At 44.4% G+C, this 15,648-nt stretch overlaps 1 protein-coding gene across 1 annotated transcript in view; it reads right to left on the reverse strand.

Annotated features, from left to right (window-relative positions):
• The window catches only part of NINJ1 (ninjurin 1), a 34,406-nt gene extending 20,174 nt beyond the window's left edge, over positions 1 to 14,232 (reverse strand). Inside the window, exon 1 of the mRNA XM_074957798.1 lies at positions 13,777 to 14,232. Within this exon, the coding sequence (XP_074813899.1) occupies positions 13,777 to 13,857 (81 nt within the window). The 5' untranslated portion in view covers positions 13,858 to 14,232. The remainder of the gene's footprint in view (positions 1 to 13,776) is intronic.
• Positions 14,233 to 15,648: the final 1,416 nt, after the last annotated feature.

A 15,648-nucleotide genomic window follows, 5' to 3' on the forward strand; every position in this document is an offset into this window, starting at 1 on the left:
GGAGTGGGAACATGGCCTTAAATAACTTACTTTAATACACAACTCTTCATTAACTACATGTAAATGGACGGGGGCTCATTCTGCTTTAATTTCCACCTGTGGATACAATAGGGTGCTCATGCATCAGAGTGAAACTTGGCCCAGTCCTTATACCAGGAAAAGCACTCCCACATTTTTAAACATCCTGGGAGGATGGGGGACATGGAGGGTTAATATCCTGATTCATTAAATCGTCTATTATAGTAGCCACTGGGTTCCAGCCCCACGTAAGGGTTATGGTCAATAGACAGCCTTAGTCACCGACCTCCTGTTCTGAGCTACTGCGGAGCACCTCTGTTGAGCATTGTGCTTTGGGCTTTTGTGGTTCATAGAGCAAACAAGTACAGTAATTTGGGTCTGAGTTGCTTTTCAACAATAACTACTTTAAATAGCGGGGAAAGTAAGGCATGGAGAGAATACCTACACTTGATGTTCTAGTGTCCACTCCACTGAATTCATGTCCCATTTGTTAAGTTTACTATTGACATTTTATATGGTGACTCTAACACTCTCGGAAACTCGGATGCAGCTGTTCTAACAAGTTAACAAATTCACCACTGAAAAATGTCAGTCCTCTACTGTATGCAAGTATTTCCAAACACCCTTTAGCTGAGGAAATGGTGGTATTTATCGCTTTTTATTTGGGGAGAGGGAAAATGTAACCAGAAAAGTTCCAGTAACTTCCACTCCCTCATTAGGGAGAGGTACTTCCCATCTGGCAATGGAAGAGGAAAGAAACAGTGCAGGGATTAGTGTGTCAGAATTGAAGATTGACATGCTGGAAGATCAGTTTAAGGCAACTGCTGAAAATACTGATTTAGCCAGTACTACTGCAGAGGCTTTGCTGTCTACGGCAGTTAGAATCAGAAAAAAAGGCACGTTAGATAGCAATATCTGTGTTTTAAATACTACGTAGGAGGAAAGCAGGAAATGATTTCATACTGTGATTAAGAAACAGCATGTAGCTGGCAGGTACCAGTAAATTAGGTCTCTGTGCTGCAGCTTCTTGGCTTTAGAAGATTTAAGCCTGAATCATAGACTATCAGGGTTGGAAGGGACCTCAGGAGATCATCTAGTCCAACCCCCTGCTCATAGCAGGATCAATCCCCAATTTTTGCCCCAGGTCCCTAAATGGCCCCCTCACGGATTGAACTCACAACCCAGGGTTTAGCAGACCAATGCTCAAACCACTGAGCTATCACTCTCCCTAAAGCAAAGTGAGACACAGAAGCAAGGTCTATGCTAAAGCTTGAACTGGGCTTACAATAACTGTCCAAAATGCTCTTTGCTATGCGGCTATGAAATGCCATCCAGTGCTCGCTGCGACGATGCTGTAACAGTGCCATGTATTTAACCAGTGCTTTCCATTTTATAAGCACTGTTCAGAAACCACAAGGTATCTACCTTTTTCCCCTCCACAAGGGCAACATTTGCCCCCTGCAGAAGAGCTGGGATTGCTCTCTTCTGCAGTGGCTCCTGGCACCCTGTGACTCTGTCCAGTTCTAATGCAGCTTTATGCTATGTCTACACTGCGAAGTGAAGGTGTGACTATAGCATGGATAGACATGCCTATGCTAGCTTTAATCTAGCTAGCCTGGATGACAATAGTAGTGTAGATGTGATGGCCCAGATTTACCTACAGGCTAGCAACCAGAGTGTACGCAGGCTTCCTGCAGGGTTTGTACTCTGGATGCCAGCCTTTGCTGCCACATTTCTGCTGTTACCAATGCTAGCTAGATTAAAGCTAGCATGGCTTTGCCTATCTGTGCTACAATTACCCCTTCACTTGCAGTCTGAAATACTGCTAATACTGGTGGCACTTCCTCAGCCAGTGCCTGGCCCTTTTTAAGGAGCTTCCCACACAGAGGGGAGACCACAAATAAATGGGCACAGATTCCAACTATAGTAACCTTTTCCAGTGAGTGCAAGATAGATTAAGTGTTTCCACTACAGAGAGACCCTCCCCCAGTCAGTGAAAGGCTGGATCTTCAGAGGGTCCTCTGGTATTTGGGGCAGGAATGATGTTGCGACTGTATTTCCCCCTTTCTACAAATGTATACAGGAAGGGTAAGATCCAGCTACAGAAGGTTCTTTCCATGCACATGTCTAGGGTCTGTCTCCCTTACTGTTTTTTCCAACATGCTTATTTTACCCAAACTGTGTAAAGATCCATAAGGAGCAGTGAGAGGACACCTGCTGCCAGACAGCTTATGGAGTAGTGGGGAGACAATTCTATGAAATATATTCCCCATCCTTTTTTCCTGGAGCTCTCTGCATAAATGTGGCTGGGATAAAGCTGTTTCTCTGCCTCACAGTCAGTGCTGTACCTTAATAGCCTTGCACACACAAGAGAATTGCATCCATGCAATATGCAGCTAACCTTACTTGGATAGGTCTAGATGATGTGCAATAAAAAATGTAAGCAACTCTCAGCACTACACTAGAGCTAGCACTGTTGCTATCACTCGTGGGGCTACACCAGTGGATGTATAACTTTGGGCGATCTGCCTAATGTAGATGTGGTCTTGGTTTACATGAGCACTGCCATGAGCAGGGGTGAAAGTAAGTCGAGTGACTTACCAGTACGCTGGAGCCAGCTCTGGCCCCCAGAAGGAGTGGAGCCTAGGGCGGAAGGGGCGGGGCTGAGGGGGTCAGAGCCAGCCCCAGCCCACCCTGTAAGGTAAGTGCCCTCTCCCCTCCCCTTCCCTCCCCCACCGGGGTAGCAGTAGCAGCCTGGGGCTCTGGGGGCTATTTAAAGGGCCTGCGGCTCCCCTGCTTATACCACCCCAGTCCTTTTAAATAGCCCCCGGAGCCCTGGAGTAGCGGCGGTGGGGCTCCGACAGCTATTTACAGGGCAGGGGTGGTAGAAGCAGGGGAATCCCTGGCCCTTTAAATAGCCACCGCAGCCCCGCAGCTGCTACCTCAGGGCTCCAGTAGCAGAGCTCTGGAGGCAATTTAAAGGCCACTGCTGGGAGCCCCAGGCCCTTTAAATTGCCCCCTGGGGAAGCCAGGCTGCCTCAATACAGCACGCCAGCTCTTGCCGGTATGCCGTACCAGGGCGTAACGGCTTACTTTCACCTCTGGCCGTGAGCCAGTGCTGGATGTGATGATGGTGAATCTTGTCCCAAGCAACTAAAACATCAATACTACTGGCATGTTTCTGCACCACTGCAGATACTTTGCATCTTTAGTCACAGAGTGGTGTGATGCAATCCCGTGCCATGCTCCTACCACCAGAATTATCTAGTACAGACAAGTTACTGACTATATGGGAGGGGGAACCTCACAAGTGTCTGAGAATGGTTTCAAAGAAGCCCTCATGTGAACAAGATCTTAGTGTATTCACTTCCATGTTAACAACCAGCATGCACGCACGTCTGCCACAGCAGAGCTGGTATCTGAGCTCTGCGTAGGGTGACCAGATAGCAAGTGGGACAGGGGATGTGGGGTAATAGGCGCAGTCAAGGTTCCTTCCCCACTCTGAACTCTAGGGTAAAGATGTGAGGACCTGCATGAAAGACCCCCTAAGCTTATTCTTACCAGCTTAGGTTAAACGCTGCCACCACCAAAGTGTTACACAAAGAACAGGGGAAGTGCCCACTTGGAAACTTCTCCTCCCCCCCTGCCCAATATCCCCCCCCCAAGCACTACACCCCCTTTCCTGGGGAAGGCTTGATAAAAATCCTCACCAATTTGCATAGGTGAACACAGACCCAAACCCTTAGATCTTAAGGACAATGAAAAAGCAATCAGGTTCTTAAGAGAATTTTAATTAAAGAAAAAGTAAAAGAATCACCTGTAAAATCCGGATGGCAAATACCTTACAGGGTAATCACATTCAAAACATAGAGAATCCCTCTAGGCAAAACCTTAAGTTACAAAAAGACTCAAACAGAAATATACATTCCATTCAGCACAACTTTATTTTATCAGCCATTTAAACAAAACAGAATCTAACGCATAGCTAGCTAGATTGCTTACTAACTCTTTACAGGAGTTCTGACCTGTTCTGGTCCCGGAAAAGCTTCACACAGAGAGAACCCATTGTCCCCCCCCTCCAGCTTTTAAAGTATCCTGTCTCCTGATTGGTCATTCTGGTCAGGTGCCAGCGAGGTTATCTTAGCTTCTTAACCCTTTACAGGTGAAAGGGTTTTTCCTCTGGCCAGGAGGGATTTAAAGGTGTTTACCCTTCCCTTTATATTTATGACAGGTGCCCATATGAGACACAGTCCCAAATACTGGAACTGTCCCTAAAAAATCAGGACATCTGGGCACAAACCATGTTTGTCTGTGCAGTGTGTTCTTTAGCTTGTTCTGAAAAGGAGAGCTGTGAAAAGCTTTCCCATCTCCAATCTCTGTGGCTCTTCTGAGAGCAGTGAGAACCATTTGCTGAACAGCTTCGTTTTTCATTGACAGAGCTTTCCCACCCGCCCAGCATCTTGCAGCCCCTTTTCAAGGTTTGTGGGACCACTGTCTTCACCAGCAGTGTTTACTCTCGTCAGTGGGGAGCCAACTAATTAAGACGCTACATCAGAATAATTGCATTGTTTTCCTTCTCTTTAAATCTTTGCCAAAAGATTAAAAGGGTAACGAGCAACCCAATGCTTATTTCCCCACAGTACGGTTAATTTTAGTAATATTTTACTGGCAACTGTGTGGGTAAAAGAATATTTTGCAACTATTTGTTTTTACTGACCATTCTGACCCTGCGCCTTCCAGTTCATGGGGATTTCCTTTGTAAAAAGAGCCTTATTCCTGACACCCGATGACTCAACAACAAAAATGCTCTGGCTTTTAGTTGCAACTCAGGGACAGTATCCACTTCAGGTAAAGTTTGAAAACAAATCAAGGCAGTTTGCTAAACATATAGGTCTTAGAATAGCAGCCATGTTAGTCTGTATCCGCAAAAAAAAAAAGGAGTACTTGTGGCACCTTAGAGACTAACAAATTTATTTGAGCATAAGCTTTCGTGAGCTACAGCATCCGATGAAGTGAGCTGTAGCTCACGAAAGCTTATGCTCAAATAAATTTGTTAGTCTCTAAGGTGCCACAAGTACTCCTTTTCTTTATTCAGGTTTTGTGTGTATTATAGTAAGGCTCTAGCTTTTATTGCTCTTTGACTCAGTGGTGAAAGTTACCTGATTGAAAAGCCTGAAGACCAAAGTTCCCTGTTCATTCACTAACCGACGCTGTCTACTTAAGCTTCCACACGCTACCACACTAACATGCCTAAAGTCTGACAAAGAGGAATGGCTTATGGGGGGCTGGGGGGAAGAGGAATTTAGTCTTGCTATTCAAACTTTGGCCTCTGCTGAGAGTCCCCAAAAGGGTACCAATTACACTGTCAGGAGAGGTAAAAGTGTCAGTACCAATTCGCATGCTGGTTTTTTATGTGGATACCTCTCCACGCTGGAAATTAGTCTGCAAACACCAGCACCACTGAACACTCATTTCTTTCATTAGCTCCATAACTATGTTAAAGTTCACTTCTGTGACTTTCTTGTGCCCTTGCATGTATGAAAGAAAATGCACGTGACTTCACGCGCTGGAGATTTTAATGTATGCCCTTTTGCTTCTGGCTTACATGCAGCTATTGTTCTGGTTAGCCTCTTACATTTCTCCCATCATACACATGCTTTCTAAGAGGATAGAATTAAATACTGGTTTCAGAGTTGTTTTAGAATATGCTCTAAATCAACAGAGACCTGAAAGTTAAAAGTTATGAGCCAGATCTTGCAAAGGCTTGTGCATATTGAGAGCTATAGGACTGTTAACATGAATGAAAACAACGAGGAGTCTGGTGGCACCTTAAAGACTAACGGATTTATTTTTTACCAATGAAAGCTTATGCCCAAATAAATCTGTTAGTCTGTATCCACAAAAACAACGAGGAGTCTGGTGGCACTTTAAAGACTAACACGGCTACCCCTCTGATACTTGACAACATGAATGAAGTTACTCATATACATGAATCGGGGTTTGCAAGATCAAGCTCTACGACTGTTAATCTATCCTTAACTGACCCCACTGGAAAACCAACAGTTCAGAGCTGTTAAACTAAACTTCAGTTTCCAGCTTCTCTGCATGTACTGCAATCTTTGATTTGTGTGCACACAATACAAATTTGGGGCATCCAATCTGAGACGCTTTGACCCTGATTCAGAATCGTTGAGCACCCACAGCTCCTGTGGGTTTCAACTGGGGCTGTGAGTGCTCTGTGCTTCTGAATATCAGGCCCCATGTCTCAAGTTGGGCTTCCAGAAACTGAAGTATCCAAAAGCACTGGCCAATTCAGAAAACCTCACCCATTGCGTGTGTATAATAGACAATACTTTCTGTCTGCAAAGCACAAAATCCCCAGAGAAGAAAAGTGAGGAAGGGGGACAGCTTCCGGATTTTTTTTTTTTTTTAAAGCATAAACCTAATCTATTAGTTTCCCAGTGTCTAAGTGGAAATGTTATTCCTGTAACTACACCATTAAGCTGATTACATAATTGTTTGTCAATTGCAGCTTCCCTGGCGCTCTCTCATTCACAAATCGGGAAATATGATGGGTAACTATGCGGTCACTCACAACCAGAAATATCTTGTTTTAGGCATTCTCTCCTGAAAAGACTCCAGAACCCTTGCTGCTTTTCAGTAATATGCCTAGGAAAATCTTTGGAATGGTGGCAGCTATGCAACAGATGTTGAGACCTTCTTGTTTTTCTATCTCCTCAAAGATAAAACCGCCAAAGGACCATGCCCACAACACCACACTCAACCACTAGTTAACTACTGACTCAGACAGAAGAATACCACATACAGAACTTAGGGTATGTCTACACTGGCATGTTTCTGCACCACAAATTATACCACTTTTATTAAAACGCTGTTGCATGTCCACACTGTGCTCCTTGTGACGCTTGAGAGCATCCACATTAGCAGGTCTTGCCATGGCAAAGACAGCAGTGCATTGTGGTAGCTATCCCACTGTGCAACTGGCCGCAGGGTTCTTTGGGAAGGGTTTGCAATGCCTCATGGGGCAGGCACAGCATCACATGATGCAGGTTTCCCAATTCCATTGTTCCATGGGCATCCTACTACATTGCCAGCTGCTTTTCAACTGAAGTGGTGTGGGGGAGAGTTTGACAAGGAGTGTGTGTGTGTGTGTGTGTGTGTGTGTGTGTGTATGAAGGGGTGGAGAGAGTGTGTTTTGGGGGACAGAGAGTGTGTCAGCATGTTGTCTTGTAAGTTCAGACAGCGGCAGGAAGCAACCAGTCCTGAGGCAGGGGGAGGGGGAAACCCCAACATCAGCCCTGCTTTGAAAGGGGAGGGGCGCATGTCTCCAGGGCAGCTGAGTTCAAAACAATGAGCAGAGCGGTCACTTGAGGCATTATGGGACAGCTCTGGAGGCCAATTACACCGCAGAAAGCAATCAAGTGTCTACACTGGCAATAGAGTGCTGGAGCCTCTGTGCAAATAGCCTTACGACTCTCATTGAGGTGGTTTTTTTTGCAGCACAGCAACTGAGGAGTTTCTGTGCACAAAGTGGCTTGGCAGTGTGTACACGTCTGCAGTTTGAGCGCAAAAACCTACTTTACTGTGCAGAAACTTGCCAGTGTAGACAAGCCCTCATCAACACCACTTCCTGAAGTAATACCTCCATTTTCTCTAGAGGTCTGGCATTCAAGTGCTAATCCAGCTCAACGATGCTTAGCTGGTGAGATCACATTTGAGATGTTTTTCACAGGTCTAAAATCAAGAGTATTATTATAGCAACATTATTAAAAAAGAAAAGGAAAAAGTAGGATTAATAATGTATTCAGATAAAGACAATACAGAATTCCTTAGAAAGCAATCAAGACGACAATGCATATCAAGTAGTAAACGGTTTTAAAAGGAAAACAAATCCAACTTATTTAATCAAGACAAAACCATTCATGCTAGATTTCTTTTTCCCTGCATCATGTTTTCCTTTCATTTCTGTATTAAGGCTTTGATTCGGGAAAGTGTGTATGCATGAAGTTAAGTCCATCCCTATTCAGGACTGCACTAAGGGCAGTACATAAGAACATGCTTAAATAGGCCCAGATTCAGGAAAGCCTCCCAATCTGCCATCATTCCCAGATTAGACAAGAATGCAGTCCCTGCATGTTAATGTATTGCGTTAATGCTTGCGTAGAACTTGCTCCAAAGAATGAGTGTATAACTATATACTGTTGTCTCTTACAAAAGATATTGGACCAAATTCAAATCCACTGTAAGCGGAAGCAACTCCACTGAAGCCCATGCCAGGGCTGCGTTTAGCTTTCAGACTTAAATTCAAAGGGAAGGGAGGGACTGATCCTGCTCTATTTTAAATCAGTGGGAGTCTTGTCAATAAATTCAAAGAGAGCAAGATTAGGCCCTGAAGCAGTATAATTACCACCCTATGCGGTGAAACAGCAAAGGTTTCTCCTTTAATACAAACTAATATTTTCTCTGCATGACACAAACTCTATAGAAGAAAATGAATATTCAGAGCCAATATGATTATTTAATGATGCTTTATAATCGCACATGAGAGTTCTAATTACAAAGCTCATGAAATCCGGGAATACTATTCTGGAAGACGAGATGACTAATGTGGCAGGTTTTCACAGAGCCCTGCTGTGGCTTGCAGACATTCTGATAGCTTCAAAATAAGTTTTAAAAGTACTACTACAACTGAGAACTAAACTTGATCCAGATGATAAATGCAGGGTACTAGAGGTCTGACTCCTGTAATCATATGGCACATCACATGTTCTCCAATGGGTTTTGCTTTGTGTGGAGCATTATCAGATTCTGCCCAGATTCAAATCTTCATTGTTCTGGTCCTTTTCTTTTATAGTCCTCAGTGTAACTGTTTCCTTGCCAATAAGCATCACTGACTTGTGCATCTTCGTTCCATGAAGATTTTAATATTGTAAAACTAATGAGTTTTGGGGTATGCAGGATTGGGCCCTAAATGAGTAGCTTAAGTCTGGGCATTGAGCAGATAAGGGTAGACTCTCTCCCCAGAGGTTCTAGGTTTTTAAATATTCCCTTGGCGGCTCATCCTGCTTTTGAATCTGTACTTCTTTACGGTCTGTTCCCTACGTTTAGTACAGCTTCATCTTTCGTGTATGCCAAGTCGCCTTTCTTTTCTCAAATCCTGTTTGGAATATTTTTATTACCCAAACTGACCGGCTATGCAAAAAGTAAACCAACAAAAATGCTGAAAAAGCCAACTCTAAAAATGAGTTTTAATAATTTAAGACAATGAGAACTTGTTTTTAAAATGATTTTTAGAGCATCTGTAGACTGCTGGCTTTCACCTTCCATCTCTCCACTCCACAGCTATTTGGTCTTACAGCATTTGTCAGAAGTACATTGTAAGCTGACTGTTTGTTTGTTTTGTGTTGTGTGTTTGTAAAGCTCTGTTGACATGTTGCATTTGCTATAAATAATTACTACTAGCCATTAGATGAGACAGAGTTTCCATTTGAAATATGTAATGCTTCAGGACACATTTCATTCTAGTGAAGATCAGAATAATTATTTCAGGTTCCCACATGTATTGAAGTTTGTTCATTATAGTTTTAGACTGCCAGGACACCTCAATATTCTTTATTAACATTTGCTTATGGATGCTAATAGTGAAAATATACTACTTGCTTTGCATATCTTTCTAGCCAGAAAAAAAAACTATAAATGTATGAATGGCTACAATGTGACATTAATATCCCTTGCTTTGCTATGCAACTTTTAGGTTTATTTTTCCTCTCTTTGGTAGCTTATTCATCTGACAGAATATGCTGTGTGTATTGATACAGTGAGATAGCACACCAGCTATAAGAACTTTTGAGACAGCTTCCATATTTTTCTATTTCTTGTCCTCACTAGCTATTGCCAGCAGCACTTGCATTAAAAACTCTTGAAAAAATCTCTCAGGCAGGATCATTGACTTTAATTGGAATAATGAAGAATAGGCTCTACTAAAAGTGAGAAAGGAACTACTCATTGTGAGCAAAGGTGTGACAATCTAGCCTAACCATAGAAGCTTGGAATTTCTGGCTCTTAATATATCGCTCTCATATAGATAGATCCCTTGGGGTCCTGGCCTAGTCAATAAGGGCCAGATTTTCAATAGCGCTTAGCATCGAAAATGGAAGCTTGATTTTTCAGAAGAGCTTAGCTCCCAGTTATCCACCATGCTGAGCTCTTCTTAAAATCTGATCATAGATATCACAGTGGGATCTGTTGGGTGCTGAGTGCTTCCCCCTTTTTTAGGTATCCAAGGGTATGTCTACACAGCAAAGAAAAATACATGGTTGGCCTGTGCCAGCTGATTCGCGCTTGGGCTGTTTTATTGCTGTGTAGACTTCCAGGCTCAGGCTGTAGCCTGAGCTCTGGGACCTCCACCCCACAGGGTCTTAGAGCCTGGGCTCCAGCCTGAGTCTGGAAGTCTACACAACAATGAAACAGCCCCGCAAGTCTGAGTTCACTGGCACAGGCAAGCTGCGAGTTCTTCTTTGCTGTGTAGACATACCCTTAAAGGGATCTGAGCTTTTTTGGAAAATCTGACCCTTAGCCTCTGCCTCATTCCTCCTCCCCGCCCATGCCAAAACAAAAGTGACACTTTACTATTTCAGGTGTAATGGGAGGATTAAAGTTTGTAAATACCTCTACAACATTACTTTATAGAATTATTTGGTTTTAAATATTCTTTGCAGTTAATTTTACAGCTGCTTATTCTTCATGTGATATCTTAATTGACTGATTGTGTGTCAGTTTCTTTGGGAAAGGTTTGCCACAAATGGAACAGTAACTATAGATGGCAGAATATGAAGCAAGAGCAGAAAACCCACTAAAGTATATAGAAAAATTCCAAGAACAGAAACTGAAAGGGAAAAACATCCCCACTTTGAGTTAACATGACCTAGTCAAAGCTATTCCTTTCTGTTAAAATGAGATTAATGAGGAATTGGCAGTTCTAAAGAGAATTTTTCAGTTCATCATTCTGACTCAAGTACATCAAGCTTGACTTGGGATCAGACATGAGTAATGCCAAAGTCAACCAATTTTTTTTAATTGCGGTACTTTTCCAGTATTTGACAATCTACTTTAGAACTTGTGCCAGTAAGGAAGGCTGTATGACATCACACACAGGGCTCATCAAGGTGAGAACAGGAATCTTACACCGATGTGCCTGTGCCTTGACTGCATGGGAAAGTTTTACCAATTATACAGCTACAGTTATACTGATATGTTGTTCTATATGGACACTCTTATTCAGGCATAGGAGTGGCTTTTTCCAGATTAGCTTAACCCCCTTCACAAACAACTTAAGCTAAACCATAAAAAAGGTTCTCTTATACCAGGATAAGTGTCCACACTAGATCAGTTTAAATTTGCACCTTCCGTTACACCAAGAAAAAACTTTTGCATAGAGACCAGCCTTTTTCAAGTAGAAGATTCAATACTTTACAGACAGATGTTGTGATTTAGGAGTTTGTCAACTATTCATCCAACCAGTGGTGGAAGGTGGTTGTTGGGTTTTTTTGGTTCAGTTTTTTGGACTGATTCATGAAAAATTCACAAACAATCCTAAGTAATTCACTTCAGGCAGCCCTCCCTCCCTCCCCCCCCCCCCAAACACACACACATCTTTTCCTGAACCTCTTTTGGTGTCTTCTCTATCCCCCTCACTGTTCAGGTGCATAAAGAGGACCTCTCTGCTTCTCCTTGAGTTGCTAGAGCTGCTCTGTAGGGAAGGAAGAATGCACTCAATTCTGTTGCTGCTCACAGCAGCTCTACCTAAGAGGAGGTGGAGAAGTGAGCACAGGCTTGAGTGGAGGGCTGTATGATGAGCGGGACTGGATACCTGGAGCTAGGAGCTGAACAGCCTCAAGGCTGAGGACAAACAAACAGACAGTTAATCAACTTTCCTATGCTCCTTTGTGCTGCTCTCAGTGGATAATGAATGTCTCAGTATTTTAAAACATAGATTTTGAATAGACAAGGCGGGAGATTTCAGGCCAAAAGAGAGATTTCTCCATCAAGCTGAGTGAGCAGTCTATTCAAAAACAGCTTATACAAATGTGACTGTAAGAAAATTAGAAAATAGGGGTTGTTGTTTTAAAAGCTGTGCACTCAAGCAGGAAAGACAGAAAAACTCTACTAGAGAAAGATTCTGCCAATCTTGGAAGGAATAGATTAAAAGTTTTTTTTTCTGGTCAACTATAGTATATTTGAGATTCAAGGCATTCAAAATAGTCTCAGAATCAGATTTCCAAAGGGGATATGAACAACTGACATTTGTAGTAAGCACTATCTGCTAAATATTTGAGCCGTGGCTTCAGTTTAAATCAGCTGTCCTTAGTCAAATTCCACTAGCTACTGGAGTTCCTATCTCCCTTAAATACTGTAGAATTACTCCTTGGTCACATACTGCTATGAGTCAGCCATATATTCATTAGCAAAGTCATCCTTCCTATGTATATGCACTGTAGTGAGTGATTCTGTGGCAAATAGTCTCTGGTTAGAATTGAGAGCAAGCTATAGCACACACATTTCCTAAAAACTCCCCTTGAACTTAATAGAACTACATTGTTTATTATTTGTAATACTGTAATACCTAAAGGCCACCTTCTGGTTTGGAGCCCCATTGGCCTAAGTACTGTATAAATATGTAGAAAGATATGGTCCCAGCCCCGAAAAGCTTATGTTCCAATTTAATGACAATGTCCAGGGATGAACAAGTGTGCTGAAACAGCAGTTGGCAAGGGAAGGTAGCAGCTCCAGCAGTGGTGGGCAACCTGCGGTCCGTCAGGAGAATTTGATTGTGGGCCACAAACCATTTTGCTGACGTTGACCGTCCGCAGGCACGGCCCCCACAGCTCCCAGTGGCCGCGGTTTGCCGTTCCCGGTCAATGGGAGCTGCAGGGAGTGGCGGGCCAGCATTTTGAGAGAGGAAGAATGATTCTCTACTACCCTTCCATAGGCAAACTTGGAAGTCTGAATAGGAACACGCTATATTATATTCTAACAGAAAGCACTTTGTTAATCATAGTTTTATTTCATATATATGAAGCGAAAGCACAGGTGTAATCCTGCTTCTAGGTAAATTAATAGCAAAGAAGGAACTTAAAAAGTTTTGCATGCCATTTGCAGTTTGTTTTAGTGTGATAAATGCAAATTACATTATCCATTCCCTGAGGGACTGACTGAAGTACATGGAAATGGGGGGGGGGGGGAAGAGGCGTTTGCACCTCAAATCTTAGATGCTCTTCCTAAATTTAACCCAGGACACAATACGCCCATCGAATGGGGTTCAGGTTTAAAACCTAAGGCATATTTTTGCAGGGCAGAGATTGCTCCCGCTCTCCTCCGTTCGCACTTGGCAGGTGATGGGTTTCCTCCCTTCAGCCCGGAGCACACACGGGCAGCGGTGGCAGGGGCTCGCTCAGCCCCGTCTCGTTGCGGGGTGAAGGGCCTGGCTCCCACTCCCCTCTCCGGGGCCAGCGCTTGACCTCTGGCTTGTCAGCCCCTGACCCATCTCCCGCCTCGGGGCCCAGCGGGAGCCAGCCCCGCGCCTGTCGGTCCAGAGCCCCCGCGACTTGACCGGGCCGGACAGCGCCTGCGCCGCTACGGCCCCGGGGCCCCCTCAGCCGCCAGGCCTCAGCCCGGGCCGGGAGCTGGTCCAGCCCCGCCGCGCAGGATGCGCCGGCCCGGCCCCGCGCTGCTCCTTACCCTGTCGGGAGGCGCTCGCTCGCCGCCGCCGCCGGTTTGCCCGTTCAGCTCGAGGGTCTCGGAGGCCGAGGCCGCGGCCATGGTGCTCGGCCGCCCGCGGGGAGGAGGCGCTCCGGCCGCAGCTCGCTTGTCCGCAGGGGCCGCTTATCCGCCGGCCCAGCCGCGCCCGGTATCTGCCTTCCCAGCGCGCCGCGCACCCGCATGCGGCGGCCGGCCCGGAGAGTCCCGCCTCGGAGCCCGCTCCGCAGTGGCTGCTTCCCTTTCCGCCCGGGATTCCCCTTCGTCTCGGCCCGGCACGCCCGGGCAAGCCTCGCCTGTCTGCGCGGGCGGAGCTGCCAGTGCCTGGGTGAGTGGCCGGAGGATGTGCTGAAACGTTGTCGGCTCCGCGGGGCACGGAGCCAGACCAGAAGAAGAAGCAGGCGTCCGGGTTAACTCTAGAGGCAGCAGATTGGAAACCAACAACCGGAAATATTTCTTCACCCAGCACACCTTGCTGGGGATGCTGTGAGGGCTAAAAGTATCACTGGCTTCAAAAAAAAAAAAAAAAAAAAGCATTAGAGAACATTCACGGAGGATAGGTCCAGCAGTGGCTAATGGCCATGCTCAGGGATGCAGCCCCATGCTGCAGGTGTCTCTAAACCTCTTACTGTGGGAACCTGGGAGTGGATGATGGGGAATGGATCACTCCATAAATTGCCCTATTCCGGTATTCCCTCTAAAGCATCTGGCGCCGGCCGCTGTTGAGAGACTTGAATATTCAAAAATCCTGAGATTGGTTTTTCAAATGAGATGGTTTTTCTTTAAATATATTTTTAGTTCTTGCTTTCTGGTTTACAAACCTTTAGGACACACTTAGGACAGGTTTTCAAGCTTTTCTCTGGAAATGGGAGGGCTAAAAATTGAATTAAAAAATGAAAGTTGACATTCTCATAAAATAACATGACTCCAGGAGCTGGTGCATCAAGAAAAACACCAAATGTAAGACTCTCAATAAAATAACAAGAGTTGGTCACACTGCAAGTTAGAAGTAGATGGTAATGGAACCCACAAATCTTGATTCGCAGCCCACTGCACTAACCACGGGACCACACTCTCCAAACATCTATTAGATAAGTGGCCACAGTAATATACAAAACTTATCAGTCTTTTAGTACAAGGACCATGCACTTCCTTGCAGTTCACTCAATGATTATTTTTAAATGAAAATCTTGCATAGTGCTTGCATTCAAAACACTTTACAAAATAGGGCAAAGATATGCAGACGTGAGGAACTGCACACAAGTGAATAGTTTCAGTGAGACTATCCACAGGCATAAATACGTGCAAAGTTGGGTCTTATGTCAGGACCTGAATTGCTTGTGATACCTATCACTGGCATGCAAGGAGATGGCAGGCAGCACGTAACATACTATAGAACAATCAGGGATGAGACATTTTCACCAAGGAGATGAAGGCAAACCCCCTACTCTGACAAAAACCACCAAGGAATCTTTAATGTCCATGTAGAGCAGATAAGAGCTCTGTTTTAAGATGTTTAACCCCTTCCATAGTAAGTAAATCCAATTATCTTCCTTACTAGGAGGCTTTGTTGATCCTGCTGGTTAATGCAGGGCTTTGGCAGATAAGCCATTCCTTCCAGGTTGGGCTGTGTAGAAATAGCTGTTATAATTCAATGGGTCAAACACAGCCAAATATGACTAACCTAATATACATCAAGAAATGGGGCTATACAGGAACTTGTACTTTTTGGATGGATGAAGGCACTTGACCTTAGACTTTGTGTATCTCAACCGTAGAATAGTTATTTAGGTTGTAAATGTCCTTTTTATTCACGGCCTACAAAGACCTTCAGATAAATGTCAGAAAAAAATG

This window comes from Natator depressus, chromosome 7 (assembly GCF_965152275.1).
Source record: "Natator depressus isolate rNatDep1 chromosome 7, rNatDep2.hap1, whole genome shotgun sequence".
Taxonomy (NCBI): domain Eukaryota; kingdom Metazoa; phylum Chordata; order Testudines; family Cheloniidae; genus Natator; species Natator depressus.